The sequence below is a fragment of the Sminthopsis crassicaudata genome, chromosome 1 (genome assembly GCF_048593235.1).
Source record: "Sminthopsis crassicaudata isolate SCR6 chromosome 1, ASM4859323v1, whole genome shotgun sequence".
In the NCBI taxonomy this organism is placed as follows: domain Eukaryota; kingdom Metazoa; phylum Chordata; class Mammalia; order Dasyuromorphia; family Dasyuridae; genus Sminthopsis; species Sminthopsis crassicaudata.
In genome coordinates, this window is record NC_133617.1 from 514,950,492 (window position 1) to 514,966,567 (window position 16,076).

The 16,076-nt window shown below is 36.0% G+C and overlaps 1 protein-coding gene and 1 long non-coding RNA gene across 3 annotated transcripts in view; both read right to left on the minus strand.

The window, feature by feature from the left end:
* Nucleotides 1–7,308, minus strand: part of LOC141550727 (uncharacterized) — a 154,571-nt gene extending 147,263 nt beyond the window's left edge. For both annotated transcript variants that reach the window (XR_012484674.1, XR_012484675.1), the window contains exon 1: nt 6,953–7,308. This is a non-coding gene — a long non-coding RNA (uncharacterized LOC141550727). The remainder of the gene's footprint in view (nt 1–6,952) is intronic.
* A 7,065-nt stretch (nt 7,309–14,373) lies between these two features.
* The window catches only part of FBP2 (fructose-bisphosphatase 2), a 59,765-nt gene continuing 58,062 nt past the window's right edge, over nt 14,374–16,076 (minus strand). The window contains exon 7 of the mRNA XM_074281673.1: nt 14,374–14,828. Coding sequence (XP_074137774.1) covers nt 14,622–14,828 — 207 coding nt within the window. The 3' untranslated portion in view covers nt 14,374–14,621. The remainder of the gene's footprint in view (nt 14,829–16,076) is intronic.

Genomic DNA, 16,076 nt, shown 5'->3' on the forward strand with positions numbered 1-16,076 from the left:
ACAATCTTAGATTACATTAGCTTCTATTGACTGCCACATGGCAAGCTTGATTCCTGTTCTCTTTATGCACAGGTATTATTGTCCAGACAAGTCTTTCCATGTTGTACTTGCACATTTAGTTTTGTGAGCCTAAATACTGAAGTTATATTTGTCCTTATTAAATTCTTGTTTCTATCTCCAAAATGGCTCTTAAATCTATCCCCTTTCTATTTATACAGCCAACACCCTAGTTCAGACCTCATGATCTCTTGACTCAACTATTATAATATTCTTCTAATTGGTCTTCTTTCTTTCCTCTTTCCTCAGTCTAAATCTACCTTGCACACTTAAGCCTAAGGGATTTTTCTGAAGTACATGTCTGACTATGTCACTCCCATTATTTGACATTTAAAGCTCTTCACAACTTGGTCCTAACTTGCCTTTCCAGGTTTATTACACCTTATTGCCCTTCATATTCTCTGCGCTCCAGTCAATTTGACCTTCTTACTTCATATACAACACTTCATCTATCTCCTCTGTGACTTTGCATTGGCTGGTCTAAATTTCTGGAAATCATTCCCTCCTCAAATCAGGTCTTAACATCTCTAGTGTCCTTCAGGCCTCGGCTTAAGAAATATCTTCCTAATGAGTTTTTCCTTGATTCCCCAGTTCCTAACTTTTTGCTTTCTGCTAAATTACTTTGTGTTTATTTTGTATGTTCAGTGAAAAGGGGAATGGATAAAGATGCTTCCTAATTATTTATTTCTACTTGCTTCAGTTAAGGAATTCACAGAAGATAAAGGATAGGTAAGAAACCATAGGATAATAAGGTCTCAGAATGCAGATGTATTCACTGTCATCCTTTTATTTTATTAAGAGTGAAGAAATTTTCTGATCAAAGTTAATTGAATTAGGAGGCAACTAGCTAGCCATTCAATAGCCAAAGATTGACTTTGTTCCTAGTAGTCCTTTAAAAATCAAGACTCACTTGCTACCTACAGAGATAATCAAGGCAGCCTAGGACCTGGGGGAGCCATGATTCCTTGTAATTATCTCTGGCATCCCTGGAGAGTTACTGAGGTCAGGGCAATATTCTATGTTCAAACATTCTAGTCACATGAAGTTGGATTTAAACAAACAATTAGTAATAAGTTTTCTGAATGATATAATGAATGATAAAGAATAACCTTCACAGTAAATGCCTTTGCCTTGGCTTAATAATATCAGCTGGTTATTAAAAATAAGCATAGTAAAAAGAGTTAGGATTTTAGATTCACTAAATATCTTGAGCACTAAGGTAGTTGTCTGGCTAAGGAGTTCTAGTTAAAGGTACAGCTTAGAAAGAGTGCTACATATATTTATATATATATATACATTATATATTTTATAGATAAAAAACTGGTAGATAAATATATTTATGTTGTGTGTGTGTATATATATATGTGTGTGTGTGTGTGTGTGTGTGTGTGTGTGTGTGTGTGTGTGTATTAATTCCCCTAGTAGAACATAATTTCCCTGAGGGCAAGTACTGTTTCACTTTTTGTCTTTATATCTCTAGATCTTTTCTCTGGGCTCTCACTCTGGCTACCCTATTTTAAGCCCTTCAGAACTAGATAATAGCCTCCCAACTGATTTTCCTAGATTCAGTCTCTCCCCTAACCTTTCTCCAATCCATCTTCCACTCTTAAGTAGTCTTCTTAACTTAATACAACTATGATTATGCTAGCCCTCTATTTAAAAATTGTCAGTATTTTCACATTGCTTACCTGTAAGTTCCTGATTGGAATTCAAGACATTTCATAATCTGGTACCAATTTACCTATCTAGTCTTCTCTTACTATTTTCTTTCAAATATTCTGCATTAGTTTCCATCTTCCATCTTCATTCTGGTCATTCCCATCTCCATAGCATTTTCATATTGTATGAGATAGGAATAAAATTTCCTACCATCAAGGCTGGGCTAGCTTAAAGTCTTAACCCCTGTGGGTGAGACTAAATTTTTTTCCTCGAGAGGTATTGAAATTTTCTTTAAGAAGGCAATTTCAATAGATATGTGATAGAAAGAACCATTCACATCCAGAGAGAGTGCCTATGGAGATTGATTGAATGTGGATCAAAGCATAGTATTTTCATTTTATTTGTTGTTTGTTTACTTTCTTCTTTCTAGTGTTCCCCCCCCCCCTTTTGATCTTATTTTTCTGGCACAGCATGATGAATATAGAAATATTTTCAGAAGAATTACATATTTAACCTATATTGGATCGCTTGTTGTCTGGGGGGGGGGAGTGGGGGAAAGGAAAGAGGGATAAAAATATGGAATACAAGGTTTTGCAAAGGTGAATTTTGAAAATTATCTTTGTATGTATTTGGGAAAATAAAAAGCTATTACAAAATAAATAATTTTTTTTAAGTTAAAAAAAAAAGAAAAAAAGAAAATTTCCTTGAGAACTAATTGGCTAAGGGAGCTGGTTTACTTTGCTGTTGTGGCTTCCTGGTCACCTGAGTACAAAAAGCTATGAGAAGCTCCCATTCTCTCAGGCTTCAGACCTAGACTGATTGTAATATCAAAAACAGGAAGTAATCTTAAGGTGAATCAGTATGACGTTCTTGCTGAATAGACTTCCTGTGCTTTTGCTAAATCAATCTCCTCTTGTTAACTGTTGAATGATTTTGCTGTTACTGTTCAGTTGTGTCTGAATCTGCATGACCCCATGGATTTTGTCCTTGGGGTTTTCTTGGCAAAAATACTGGAGTGGTTTGTCATTTACTTCTCCGTTGTGTCCCCATTTTGCAGATGGGGAACTGAAGCAACAAGGGATTAAGTGACTTGCCCAGAGTCACATTGATGTCCTATTACTGTACCATCAATTGAATGACCTTGACCTTGTTTTTGTTTGTTGCTCAGTCAGTCATGTCTGATTCTTTGTCAAGTTTTCTTGGCAAAGATACTAGAATGGTTTGCCATTCCCTTCTCCAGGTCATTTTACAGATTAGGAAATAAAAGTAAACAGGGTCAAATGCTTTGCCCAGGATCACAGAGCTAGTAAATGTCAAAGGCCAGATTTCAACTCAGGAAGATGAGTTTTCATGACTTAAGGTCCAGCATTCTGTGCACTGTACCATGTAGTCTGAAAGACTTACTAGTATCTTATTTCATTTTAATACTAGACCTAAACTGCCAGGTTACCAACATAAGTCCGATTTATCCCACAGCACCATCTTTTATGCTTAAAACTGACTATTCCTATCATCCTATTCCCAGTTTTTTTTTTTTTCTTTTGAATCTTAAACTTTTCCTAAGGCCCAATTGAGATGCTAGCTCCTCAGTGAAACCTTCCTGACCCTTCCTCTTCCCCATCTCCTAGAAGGAAATGATCTCTCCCTTTTCAAATTTCTCATAACACTTTATCTGATCTTCCTTACTCTTATTTAACTCTTACCATCCATCAAAATTATATGTGTACTTGTCATTTCTATCATGATACTATAAATTACTTGAAATTAGGGCCTACACCTAGCTGTACCTGATCTGAAGCTATATTATAAAGCAGCAGTCACCAAAACCATTTGGTATTGGCTAAGAAATAGACTAGTTGATCAGTGGAATAGGTTAGGTTCACAGGACAAAATAGTGAACAACTGCAGCAATCTAATGTTTGACAAACCCAAAGATCCCAACTTGTGGGATAAGAATTCATTATTTGACAAAAACTTCTGGGAAAAGTGAAAATTAGTATGGCAGAAATTAGGCATGGACCCATACTTAGCACCATATAGCAAAAGATCAAAATGGGTCCATGATTTAGGCATAAAGAACGAGACCATAAATAAATTAGAGGAACATAGGATAGTTTACCTCTCAGACTTGTGGAAGAGGAAGGAATTTGTGACCAAAGAAGAACTAGAGATCATTATTGATCACAAAATAGAAAATTTCGATTACATCAAATTAAAAAGCTTTTGTACAAACAAAACTAATGCAAACAAAATTAGAAGGGAAGTAACAAACTGGGAAAACATTTTTACAGGTAAAGGTTCTGATAAAGGTCTCATTTCCAAAATATACAGAGAACTGACCCTAATTTATAAGCAATCAAGCCATTCTCTAACTGATAAATAGTCAAAAGATATGAACAGACAATTTTCAGATGATGAAATTGAAACTATTTCCACTCATATGAAAGTGTTCCAAATCACTACTGATCAGAGAAATGCAAATTAAGACAACTCTGAGATACCACTACACACCTGTCAGATTGGCTAAGATGACAGGAAAAGATAATGATGAATGTTGGAGGGGATGTGGGAAAACTGAGACACTGATGGAGTTGGTGTAGTTGTGAAAGAATCCAACCATTCTGGAGAGCAATTTGGAACTATGCTCAAAAAGTTATCAAACTGTGCATACCCTTTGATCCAGCATTGCTGCTATTGGGATTATATCCCAAAGAAATACTAAAGAGCAGAAAGGGACCTGTATGTGCCAAAATGTTTGTGGCAGCTCTTTTCGTAGTGGCTAGAAACTGGAAGATGAATGGAGTCCATCAATTGGAGAATGGTTGGGTAAATTATGGTATATGAAGGTTATGGAATATTATTGCTCTGTAAGAAATGACCAGCAGGATGAATACAGAGAAGTTTGGAGAGACTTACATGAACTGATGCTGAGTGAAATGAGCAGAACCAGGAGATCATTATACACTTCAACAATGATACTGTATGAGGATGTATTCTAATGAAAGTGGATATCTTCGACAAAGAGAAGATCTAATGGACAGAATCAGTTACACCCAGAGAAGGAACACTGGGAAATGAGAGTAAACTGTTTGCATTTTTGTTTTTCTTCCCAGGTTATTTTTACCTTCTGAATCCAATTCTTCCTGTGCAACAAGAAATTTGGTTCTGCATACTTATATTGTATCTAGGATATAGTATAACACATTTAACATGTATGGGACTGCCTGCCATCTAGGGGAAGGGGTGGAGGGAAGGAGGGAAAATTCAGAGTAGAAGTGAGTGCAAGGGATAATGTTGTAAAAAATTACCCATGCATATGTACTGTCAAAAAAAAAAAGTTATAATTATAAAATTAATTTTAAAAAATATTTTAAAAAGTTGTTTTTTTTAAATTTTAAAAAATAATAATAAAAGAAATTAGGGCCTATATCCTTTGTTTCCCAAGAGCTGGCACATAGTAGGTCCTTAAGCCCTAGTTGAATGGGTTAGAATAAATACTTTGTGTCATTATTAGCAAATGATAATCAAACTCCCTAAGCATATAGAATAGAAGAATAAAAAATGCACTGGGTTTGCTATCTATTGGGATCCCTGTATTAATTTGTTTTTCCTTTAGGAGTAAATAAAAAGGGAATAATTGCAACTTCAATTGTATCTGCATTCAAAGAAAGAACATTATTAGAAGAATGTATAGAATAATTTTACATACATACCCACATATGTACAATCTATATACCTATTGGTTGTCAGCTCAAGGATGGAGGGAATGAGGAAGGGAAGAAAAAAGAGAAAAAAGAAATTTACATGATAATTTTGTGATATATTTAAAAGGAATAGCAAGTTATACATAGTAGATTTGTAGTTTCATATGCAATCATTTTAATTATTGTAAATGCTTATTTTATTTCACAAATTAAAAATAAATTAAATTAATTTCTTAGGAGCATGCTATGCCATTCTTAATTACACAATATAGCCATTTTTGCTAATTAATTTCTTGCTCAGAAATATGTCATCTTGCACTTGGATGAACTGTCACTCCAATTTTGCTCCCCCTGCCTTCTATAAACTGCTTTATTTACCAGACCCAGAATAATTTGTCACGCCTGTCACTTTGACCATGTCACTGCAACACTTGCCACTGAATAAAAATTATATGCATCTACACAGTCCAGTTTTGTTGTCATGATTGTTTGTCTGGTCTCCCCATTGAGAGTATATCATCTTCAAAGTTAGAACCCTGACCAATCAGAGCATCTCTCTCCTTACCCAAGGCCATCTTGGATTGTGTTTTGGTTTCCTTTGGGCATTCAGTAAGACCTTGATTAATTGACTGACTGACTTACTGACTGAAAACATTTATGTTGATATGTTGTAGGTGACAAAGAAGAATGGAAAGTAATTGGAAACATAAAACTGATGAGTCAGAAACCCTTGTTCCTAAAAAAAAAATAATGTGGTTGAGGAAGGCAGACAATGGGTATAGAGAAGTTTTATGGGTTGTTTTGTTTTTTTTTTCCAATTGATCTAAGTTCAAATTCCAGTTCTGTTTCTTACTCCCTACGTGACCTCAAACAAGTTAGAAAACCACCATGAGCCTCAGGTTATTCATCTGCAAAATGTAAACACTAGTTCAGCTCTCTCACTAGCCCTTTTCAGCTTTAAATTCTAGAATTCTTTGCCCTAGTGACCAAATCCCTGGAGTCACTAAAAATAGAACTGTGGTGTCCTTTTTATCTTCAAGTGTCTCAAAGTTGAAAGTACAAAATGAGTTTAGGCACTGAACTGTAAGAAGCCAGAGACTTTGCCTCCAGCTAAAATCTATGCCTGAACACAGAACCCTTCAAATCCAGGCCTGGCTCGGTAATTGGGTGGGAGGTGATTGTTTCCTTTGTGACTGATTTACAATTCTTTGAAACTGAAAGATAAGATCTTTTCTCCGAGATCCATCTAAGAGGAACGAGGGGCCCCCGTAGAGCCAGTCATTTCTCTAAAAGGTTTTGTTCACCTGGCCCCACAGAAACCACCCACCTTTCTCAAAAATTGCTTCTATTCTCTTTATTTTTTGGTTCTTATATTAACATTATTCCTCCCTCCCACTGTTAAAATAGAAAAAAAAAAAAAAAAAAAAAAAAAAAGGAAAAAAAATACAGCTTGGAAATGATGTGTTTTTGACAGGAGATAGAGTCTAACTTTAGTTGGTAAGAGAGCAGCTGTAGAGCTAGATTTCACTCACCAATCTCTGAAGGAAGGGTTCTTTTCTTTTAGTCTTGCCAGCGAATGAGTGAGGAGAATCACCCAACTTCAAAGACTCCTTACTGCAATTGAATTCTCCCAGTGCAGATCTGCGCTACCAGGAGGAAATTTCCATTTTTAAAAAATTACAAATATATCTCAATAAAGCCATATGGGTCCCTTGGAAGGTAGGCATTTTTTTTTCTTTTTTTTCTTTTTCCCAATTCTCCTCTTAGTTCTAGAAACACTGGAGTGTGTTGACTTCATGCTCCATGCTAAGGGTTTTAGGTTTCATCTGTGTAGCTTCAAGAAACAAAACAAGCCAAGCACTGAAGTAGAAATGTGATGCTTGGGGCCTGCCAGTTGGCAGAGGAATGAACGCTGTCAGGGCAGTATAGGTTTATGGGATGTGACAAGTGTGCAGAGGCTGAAAGTTCAGAACCGAGGCACTCCACTTGAACTAGCAAGACTGTCCTTTAGATAGATTTTTTTTTTAAATCTTCAAAGAATTACAGAATTTTAGCCTTGAAAGGGACAGAAGAACTCATTTATTCCAAACTCTCTCATTTTAGAAATGAAGCCCCGAGGGGTTATCTGAGTTAGTTTGGATGATATAGTGCCTGAGGCAGGACTCAAATTTATGTCTCCTTCAGCGAGTTGATCCTGGGCCCTAGAGGTTCTGAGGATCATAGAGCTGGAAAGGGTTTTATAGGGCACCTTGTTTATCTCTGTACTTTAAAAGTAATGAAAATGATTATAGTTAAAGGTTCTGATAAAGGCCTCATTTCCAAAATATACAGAGAACTGACCCTAATTTATAAGAAATCAAGCCATTCTCCCATTGATGAATGGTCAAAGGATATGAATAGACAATTTTCACATGATTAAATTGAAACTATATCCACTCATATGAAAGAGTGTTCCAAATCACTACTGATCAGAGAAAAGCAAATTAAGACAACTCTGAGATATCACTACACACCTGTCAGATTGGCTAAGATGACAGGAACAAATAATGATGAATGTTGGAGGGGCTGTAGGAAAACTGGGACACTGATACATTGTTGGTGGAGTTGTGAAAGAATCCCACCATTCTGGAGAGCAATTTGGAACTATGCCCCAAAAGTTATCAAACTGTGCATACCCTTTGACCCAGCAGTGGGCTTACATCCCAAGGAAATACTAAAGAAGGGAAAGGGACCTGTATGTGCCAAAATGTTTGTGGCAGCTCTTTTTGTAGTGGCTAGAAACTGGAAAATGAATGGATGTCCATCAATTGAAGAATGGTTGGGTAAATTATGGTATATGAATGTTATGGAATATTATTGATCTGTAAGAAATGACCAGCAGGGGGGAGCTAGGTGGTGCACTGGATAGAGCATCAGCCCTGAATTCAGGAGGACCCAAGTTCAAATTTGGTCTCAGACACTTCCTAGCTGTGTGACCCTGGGCAAGTCACTTAACCCCAGCCTCAGAAAAAAAAAAAAAATTCAAGAAATGACCAACAGGAGGAATACAGAGAGGCCTGGAGAGGCTTACATCAACTGATGCTGAGTGAAATGAATAGAACCAGAAGATCTCTGTACACTTCAATGCTGTATGAGGATGTATTCTGATGGAAGTGGAAATCTTCAACATAAAGAAGATCCAACTCACTTCCAGCTGATCAGTGATGGACAGAAACAATTACACCCAGAGAAGGAACACTGGGAAGTGAATGTAAATTGTTAGCAATACTGTCTATCTACCCAGGTTACTTACACCTTCGGAATCTAATACTTAATGTGCAACAAGAAAATGGTATTTACACGCATATAATGTATCTAGGTTATACTGTAACATATTTAATATGTATGGGATTGCCTGTCATCTAGGGGAGGGAGTAGAGGAAGGGGGGAAAAATGAATACAAGGGATAATGTTATAAAAAAAAATTACTCATGCATATGTACTGTAAAAATTTTTTTATAATTATAAAATTAATAAAAATAAATAAAAATAAAAGTAATGAAAATGATACATTAAGACTTGTAAATGAACTTTACCCACCCGGATTAGAATCCAAGACCTATGACTCCAAATTGAATGTTCTTTCCATAATATCACATTGAAGAACATGTTGCGATGTTAATTATCCCACACACATATCTTAAAAAAAATTGTGAATAATTAGTTTACCATGTATGTTCACCCCCTGCAAACTGGCCTTATTGAATCCTTCTGCCTCATGGACAAAGATTCAACAAATGGGACTTTTAGTTCCAATTCTGCAGCTGCTTAGGTAGACTGACTTCTCAGAATCTCGGACAAATACTTCCCTTCTGGAAGAATAACTATTAGATTTGTTATTTTTCAGTTTCTCATTGTGACCCAATTTGGGGGTTGTGTTGGCAGAAATATTGGAATGATTTGCCATTTCTTTCCCCAGCTTCTTTTACAGATGAGGAAACTGAGGCAAACAGGGTGAAGAGATTACACAGGCTAGTAAGTATTTGGGGCTCAGAGCCTTCCTACCTCCAGACCTGACTCTCTCTACACTGTGGCACCTAGCTAACTCCTCTCACCTGGCTAATTCATTCCTAAGATTCTTTTTTTTCCTTTGAAATTCTAGTTTACTGCCTAGCTCTGTAGCCTACAGCAGAGCCTTATCTTTCAGAATCCATTTTAAGACTTGATTCAGATCCCAGGAGCTTTCCTAATTCTTCCAACTAAAAATATTCTCCCCTACTTCAATATTTCCTAGGATGCTTTGTCTGGATCTTTGATTTCCATCTTACTCTGCCTTGTACTATATTTATCTGTATACTGCTTCTTGAGAACAGTTACTTTGCCAGTTTCAAATCCATGATAAAACATAATACTTTGCACCTAGTAGGCACTTAATATATTTCTATTGAATTAAACAAGATTGAGTCCACACAGAAAAAGACCAGAAATATTGGGGAGAAACAAGTTTAATGAAAAAGTAATGGTTTTGTAATGGTAGTCAGAATTTCTTGTCTTTTTCTTTCAGTGGCAGAGAATCATTTAATTTGGAGACTCAGGAATCTATATAGAGTTCTGTCTGAATTGGGAAGAACAGGTGGTGTGTCATCTACCCACTTTCCTGATTATTCCCAATCCCTCCAACAAAATAAAACTCAGAGGAATAATGAGGTGTATGTAAGAGGGAGTTAAGTACATAACATCCAGAGGCATTAAAAGACCATATATAACATTGTATGTAGGATATACTATAACATACTTAATATGTATGGGACTGCCTGCCATCTAGGGAGGGGGTAGAGGGAAGGAGGGGAAAATTCGGAACAAAAGGAAGTACAAGGGATAATGTTATAAAAAATTACCTATGCATATGTACTATCAAAAAATGTTATAATTATAAAATTAATTTTAAAAATAAAAAAAAAAAAAAGACCATATATAAACTCAAATATATAAATATATTAGCTGATTCCCAGGAGATATTTTACAACCAGTTCTCTAATATGGTGAATCCATTAGGGAACCAAATGATTAGGTCAGTGGCAGTGCAGAGAGTACTAGGAACCCCTCTTTGGTCAGCACAGGTCCAATGTGAAAGACTTCACGAACCCAAAATATTAGACTGGCAAAAGGAAGTTTATTGTTGGCAACAGGAGTCAGCTTTTGCTAGGAAGATTGACTTCCCAGTAACAAACTCCTGGCATATAGATAAAGGTTCTAGCAGAGAAATCCCGGCAGAGATAAACTGAGGTGTTAACACTGAGAAGAGATTGTCTTTATAGTGGGCAGGGGTCCTGACAGGCAGCTAAGCCAAGGAAAGAGGTTCCTTGACAAGGAATAGTCCTGCTTTGGGCCTCAACAAAGAAATGAGTTTAAAATTGCCCTTTAATAGGAAACCTGAGAATGAAGTTTCAATTCAACGAAATTACTTCTATGTTGTCACTGCCTCCAGGCCTAGATTCAGCTCAATAGAGGGTGCAGCTACTCAATAGAAATATCAGATCCAAATCTCCAGCTAAAAGTGACCACTTAAGTTTGAGCTAAGTAGGGAGTGGTCCTGGGCCAATCTTAATGAAACCACTCAACTGCCCTAAGGGTAGGTCTCTATCTGGAGAGTTTCAGGGCTCACCCCAAAAGTCAAGGACAATTTCAGGGTTCACCCCCATCATTTGTAGCTTCTTCTACACTAATTGTATCTCTTTAATGAAATGAAATGCCATCCATCCTCCTTCCATGCCATTTTTTTTCCCTTCGAAGGTATAGAAAGAACAAGCATTTTTTTAACAGTTGAGGAAATGAGTTAAATTATTTGCCTAGGTTTAAATAACAGTGTCTAAAGGTATAAAATAAATAGATGGCAAGTAAATTAATTAGTATTGTTTATGTCACAATGCAAGTACTTCTATGTGGCCAAACTTAGTATTTAAAAATATTGATCTTATTTAATACTAAAAATAAGGACATAGATTACAAGCCACCAATTTAAAGAAATATTTGCATGAATTCTCTTAGGCATCCCGATCTTTGTTCCCAGATATTTTTTCTAAGTAGCTTTTGTAATATGACTATACCACAAGATGCTGTCATGTGGTTTTAGTTTAGCTTCCAAGAAATAGTTTACGAACAGATTATCAGCCTTCCAAGAAAGAAGTCTTATGATTAAAGATAGCACAGCATAATTAGATTTGATTTCTCACTAGAACACTGGGATGTTGGTGTTATTATAAAGCAACTTGACTAAAGTATTTATTTCAGTTTTCTCAATTTATGAACTGAAGATGATAGTGAACCTTTTCCTCCTCCTGAGATATTTTTCAAATAAAAATCAGAAACTCATTATTTGAAGAATGACTGAACAAGTAGTCATGGTATATGAGTGTAAAAATAACAGCTAGCCCTTCTCACAGTGGCTAGAAACTGGAAGATGAATGGATGTCCATCAATTGGAGAATGGTTGGGTAAATTATGGTATATTAAAGTTATGGAATATTCTGTAAGAAATGACCAGCAGGAAGAATACAGAGAGGCTTGAAGAGACTTACATCAACTGATGCTGAGTGAAATGAGCAGAACTAGGAGATCATTATACACTTCAACAATGATACTGTATGAGGATGGAAGTGGATCTCTTCAACATAGAGAAGAGCTAATCCAATTCCAATTGATCAATGATGGACAGAATCAGCTACACCCAGAGAAGGAACACTGGGAAATTAGTGTAAACTGTGAGCATTTTTGTTTTTTTGTTTTTCTTCCCAGATTATTTTTACCTTCCGAATACAATCCTTCCTTTGCAACAACAAAAAAAAATTGGTTCTGCACATATATATTGTACCTAGGATATACTATAAGATATTTAATATGTATGGGAATGCCTGCCATCTAGGGGAGGGGGTGGAGGGAAGGAGGGGAAAAATTCAGAACAGAAGGGAGTACAAGGGATAATGTAAAAAAAAAAAAAAAAAAAGTATCTATTCATATGTACTGTCAAAGAAAATGTTATAAATAGAAAAAAGAAAAAAGAAAAAGAAAAAAAATAACAGCTAGCTTTCACATAGCATTTACAAAGCATTTTCACAGCAATCCTGAGAATTAGGCACTATTTTACAGATGAGTAAACTGAGGTAAATGAGTTAAATGATTTGTCCAGGCTTAAATAACAGGCTGAAAGACCAGGTATCAATTCAGTTCTTACTGACCATAGTGCTCTATCTACTAAGCCATTTAATTACCTTCTGAATGTGATATATTGTGCTCTAGAAATAATGGAAGAGGATGATTTCAGAGAAACCTGAAATGACTTATACGAATAGTAAAATAGGTAGAACCAGGAAATAAAATACAATAATATTTTAAAGATAAGCAATTCTGAAAAACTTGGGGAAAAAGCTCAGAGTGACACTCAACTCCTAACAGAGTACAGACTGAATTATATTTGGGTTAATAGGTCAATGGAGCAATTTGTTTTTGATAGTTTTTTGTAACAAGGTTTTTGGTGGATTTGTTTCTATTTCATAATAGAGAGGGAAGAGGTCAGAGGAAGAGCATAGCAGATTTTTATTGAAAAAAAAATTTAATTAGAAAACAAGAGTATAATGGAAAAGACTCTTGGATTTGGAGCTGCAAGGCCTGACAAAAAATTCCTTTTCATCTTCCTATTATCTGTGTGACTTTGAAGGAAGCTGCTGGGTTTTAGTTTTCTTCTCTTTGAAATGAGATTGGATTAAAATGATTTAGAATCAAATCCTGTCTCTGTCTTTGCAATTGTGGGAATACTTCCCTGTTCCTCAGTTTTCTATTTTGTAAATAGTTAGATTAGAGAACTCTTAGGAATCTTCCAGGTCAATCTTGGCCATGTGGTCCAGATGATTTCTGTGCATTCGAAGCTCTCACTTCTATGAAATCATGTTTGAGTAAACCATAGTTTCAAGAGCCATAGCTTCTTTGTTTCAGGTCTAGGAGTACTCCAAATTTGAGTGAAAGGTCATCTTAACCAATTCATAGAATCATAGATTTAGATAAAAGGGATCTTGGGGGCATCCCATCCAACCCCTCATTCTGCAGATGAGGAAAGTGGAATTTAGCAAAGTTAATTGACTTGTCTGGGATCCCAAAAGTAGCAAGGGGGAGGGGGAGGATTTGAACAAAGGTCTTCTGCTTCTAACACTGACCTCTTTCAACATTGCACCACAAAGAAATTTTGTCCAAGTCCCTCATAAAGAGTATAAAAGAAAGGGCAAAAGGCAGTGAAAAAGAGGCACTTGTTTTTAAATGACTAACCAACTCTACCATTCAAGCAAGGTTTTATTGATTACTCAAGCCAATAGTACTTGTTATTTAGTAATTTTTTAGTTGTGTCTGACATGACTTATTTGGAATTTTCTTGGCAAAGATACTTAATTTGTCATTTCCTTTTCTAGTTCATTTTACAGGTTTTGAAATTTTGTTAAGTCAGAGTAAAGTGATTGTGCCAAGATATCACAGCTACTAAATGGCCTAATCCTGGATCTGGTCAGGTTTTCCTGACTCTGGGTCTGATACTCTAATCCATTGCACCACCTAGTTGTCCCTCAAAAATTTACATCAGAAACTTCAGAACTGCTCAAAAGGAAAACCACCTAGGTGGTTTTTTAGAAGGACAGAAATGTTTTCCAAGAAAATGAATGCATGTGTACACATATGCATTTGTACCACATATATATAAATAAAGTATATGTTCATATAGCTATATCTACAAGTAGATACATAGATATACACATATACTTTATCACATGAAAAAAAAAATTGAGCCACTATAGACTAGGTCAGATTCAAATTTCAAAATCAATAATGGTGAAATCTAAGAGCACTTTCATCCCTGTCAGCATTTGAATAGCTGCCAATTTTGTGTGTGTGTGTGTGTGTGTGTGTTTTAACAAATGAATTCCACAACTCTCTATTTCACCGGCATGCCAGGAAGCAAGACAAAGCCATCTTGTTTTATTTTGTTTTTAACCACCTTCATTGAGCCATTTCCTGTTTCAGGACCTGGCTTCAGGAGTTCATTTTTTTTTTTAACCTTTCTGTTCCCATGTACTTAACAAGTTACCCTTGTTATCTTCAAAAGAGAATTTCCATTCAGGACAGGGAGTGCTGGACACAGGGTAATTTGTAGGGTTTGAGAACAGAAAAGGAATCAAAATAGAGTTAGCGTCCTTCTTGGCCACTTTGCTGATGTTTTTGAACACAAGCCAAGTATTCCTGTACATCATCTGGAGACCCAAGGATGAGAGGGACTCTCTGGTGAATGGTTTCTGGCTTCACTTCCAACACTGGCTGGGTGCCTGTGGTAGCTATACCTCCAGCCTGTTCAATGATGAAGGCCATTGGGTTGCACTCATAAAGGAGCCGGAGCTGCAAGAAAACACAAACGTGACTGGGTTTGGTTAAATAAAAAAAATAAAAAAATTAAAAACTCTGAAATCCCAATTTTTCTTTGTGTTTTCTTTTTATAATTCTTTTTTTTTTGAGGTAAATAGCATTTTATTTTTTCCAATTACATGTAAAGATAGGTTTCAATATTCATTTGTAATAAGATTTTTGAGTTTCAAACTTTTCCTCTCTCCCTCCCTTCCATCCCCCTTTCCCTAAGATGGCTGAGTCATCTGATATACATTATACATATGCAAGCATGTAAACATTTCCACATTAGTTATGTTGTAAAAGAAGAGACAGAGCAAAGGAGAAAAGCCACCAAAAAACAAAAACAAAAAGTGAAAAAAATGTGCTTTGATATGCATTCAGATTCTATAATTATTTCTTTGGATATGGATTGTATTTTCCATCATGAATCTTTTTATTCCAATCTTTCTTAAAATACACAGTAGGATTAAAATTATCCCACCCCCTTTGTCTCTTTAGCATTTTTATGAGAACTACCTGGAATAGGACTTCTAGGGAGAGATGGAGCTGCCAATTGGCACTCATTTCAATTGTCTTTAGATTCCCCACTAGGCCAGTGGCCAATCAGCGTGGGAAGAAATTATAATAATCAAGATTTTTGCTCTTTATGCTTTTGGGGATATCTGCCTTCTAATTAGGAAGCAAAGGTGAGCAACAAGCTCTCTCTTGAAATAGAAGCTCCTCTTCTGGGCCTAATGATAACTAAAATTCTCCTCTGCTATAAGTAAAATATCATCTTAATCAATGCAGCAAGATTATGTTGTAAGAAATCATACTTCCCAAGTGACCAAAATATCATTTTCTGGGAAGAAAGATAGATCCCTCTGAACAGAAATTAGTTTAAAAAGCTAACTTCTTTGTTTCACAGTCTTTATTTTATTGTGATTCTATAGATAATCTTTCTCCTTCTTCAGCCTGATTTAGTTTCATGGTAAAGTCATCTTAAAATTGTAAGCTGAATGCCTAGAAAGTTTTGAAAATAGCTATATGTATGGATTAAAGGCAGAATTTAGAGGCAGCTAGGTGATACAGTGGATATAGTACCAGGCCTGGAGTCAGGAAGACTCATCCTTGTGAATGCAAATCTGGCCTCAGACACTTAATAGCTGTGACCCTAATTTGTTTAACCAGTTTGCTTTATTTTCCTCATCTGTAAAATGGGGTTAATAATAGCATTTACTTCCCAGAGTAGTTGTGAGG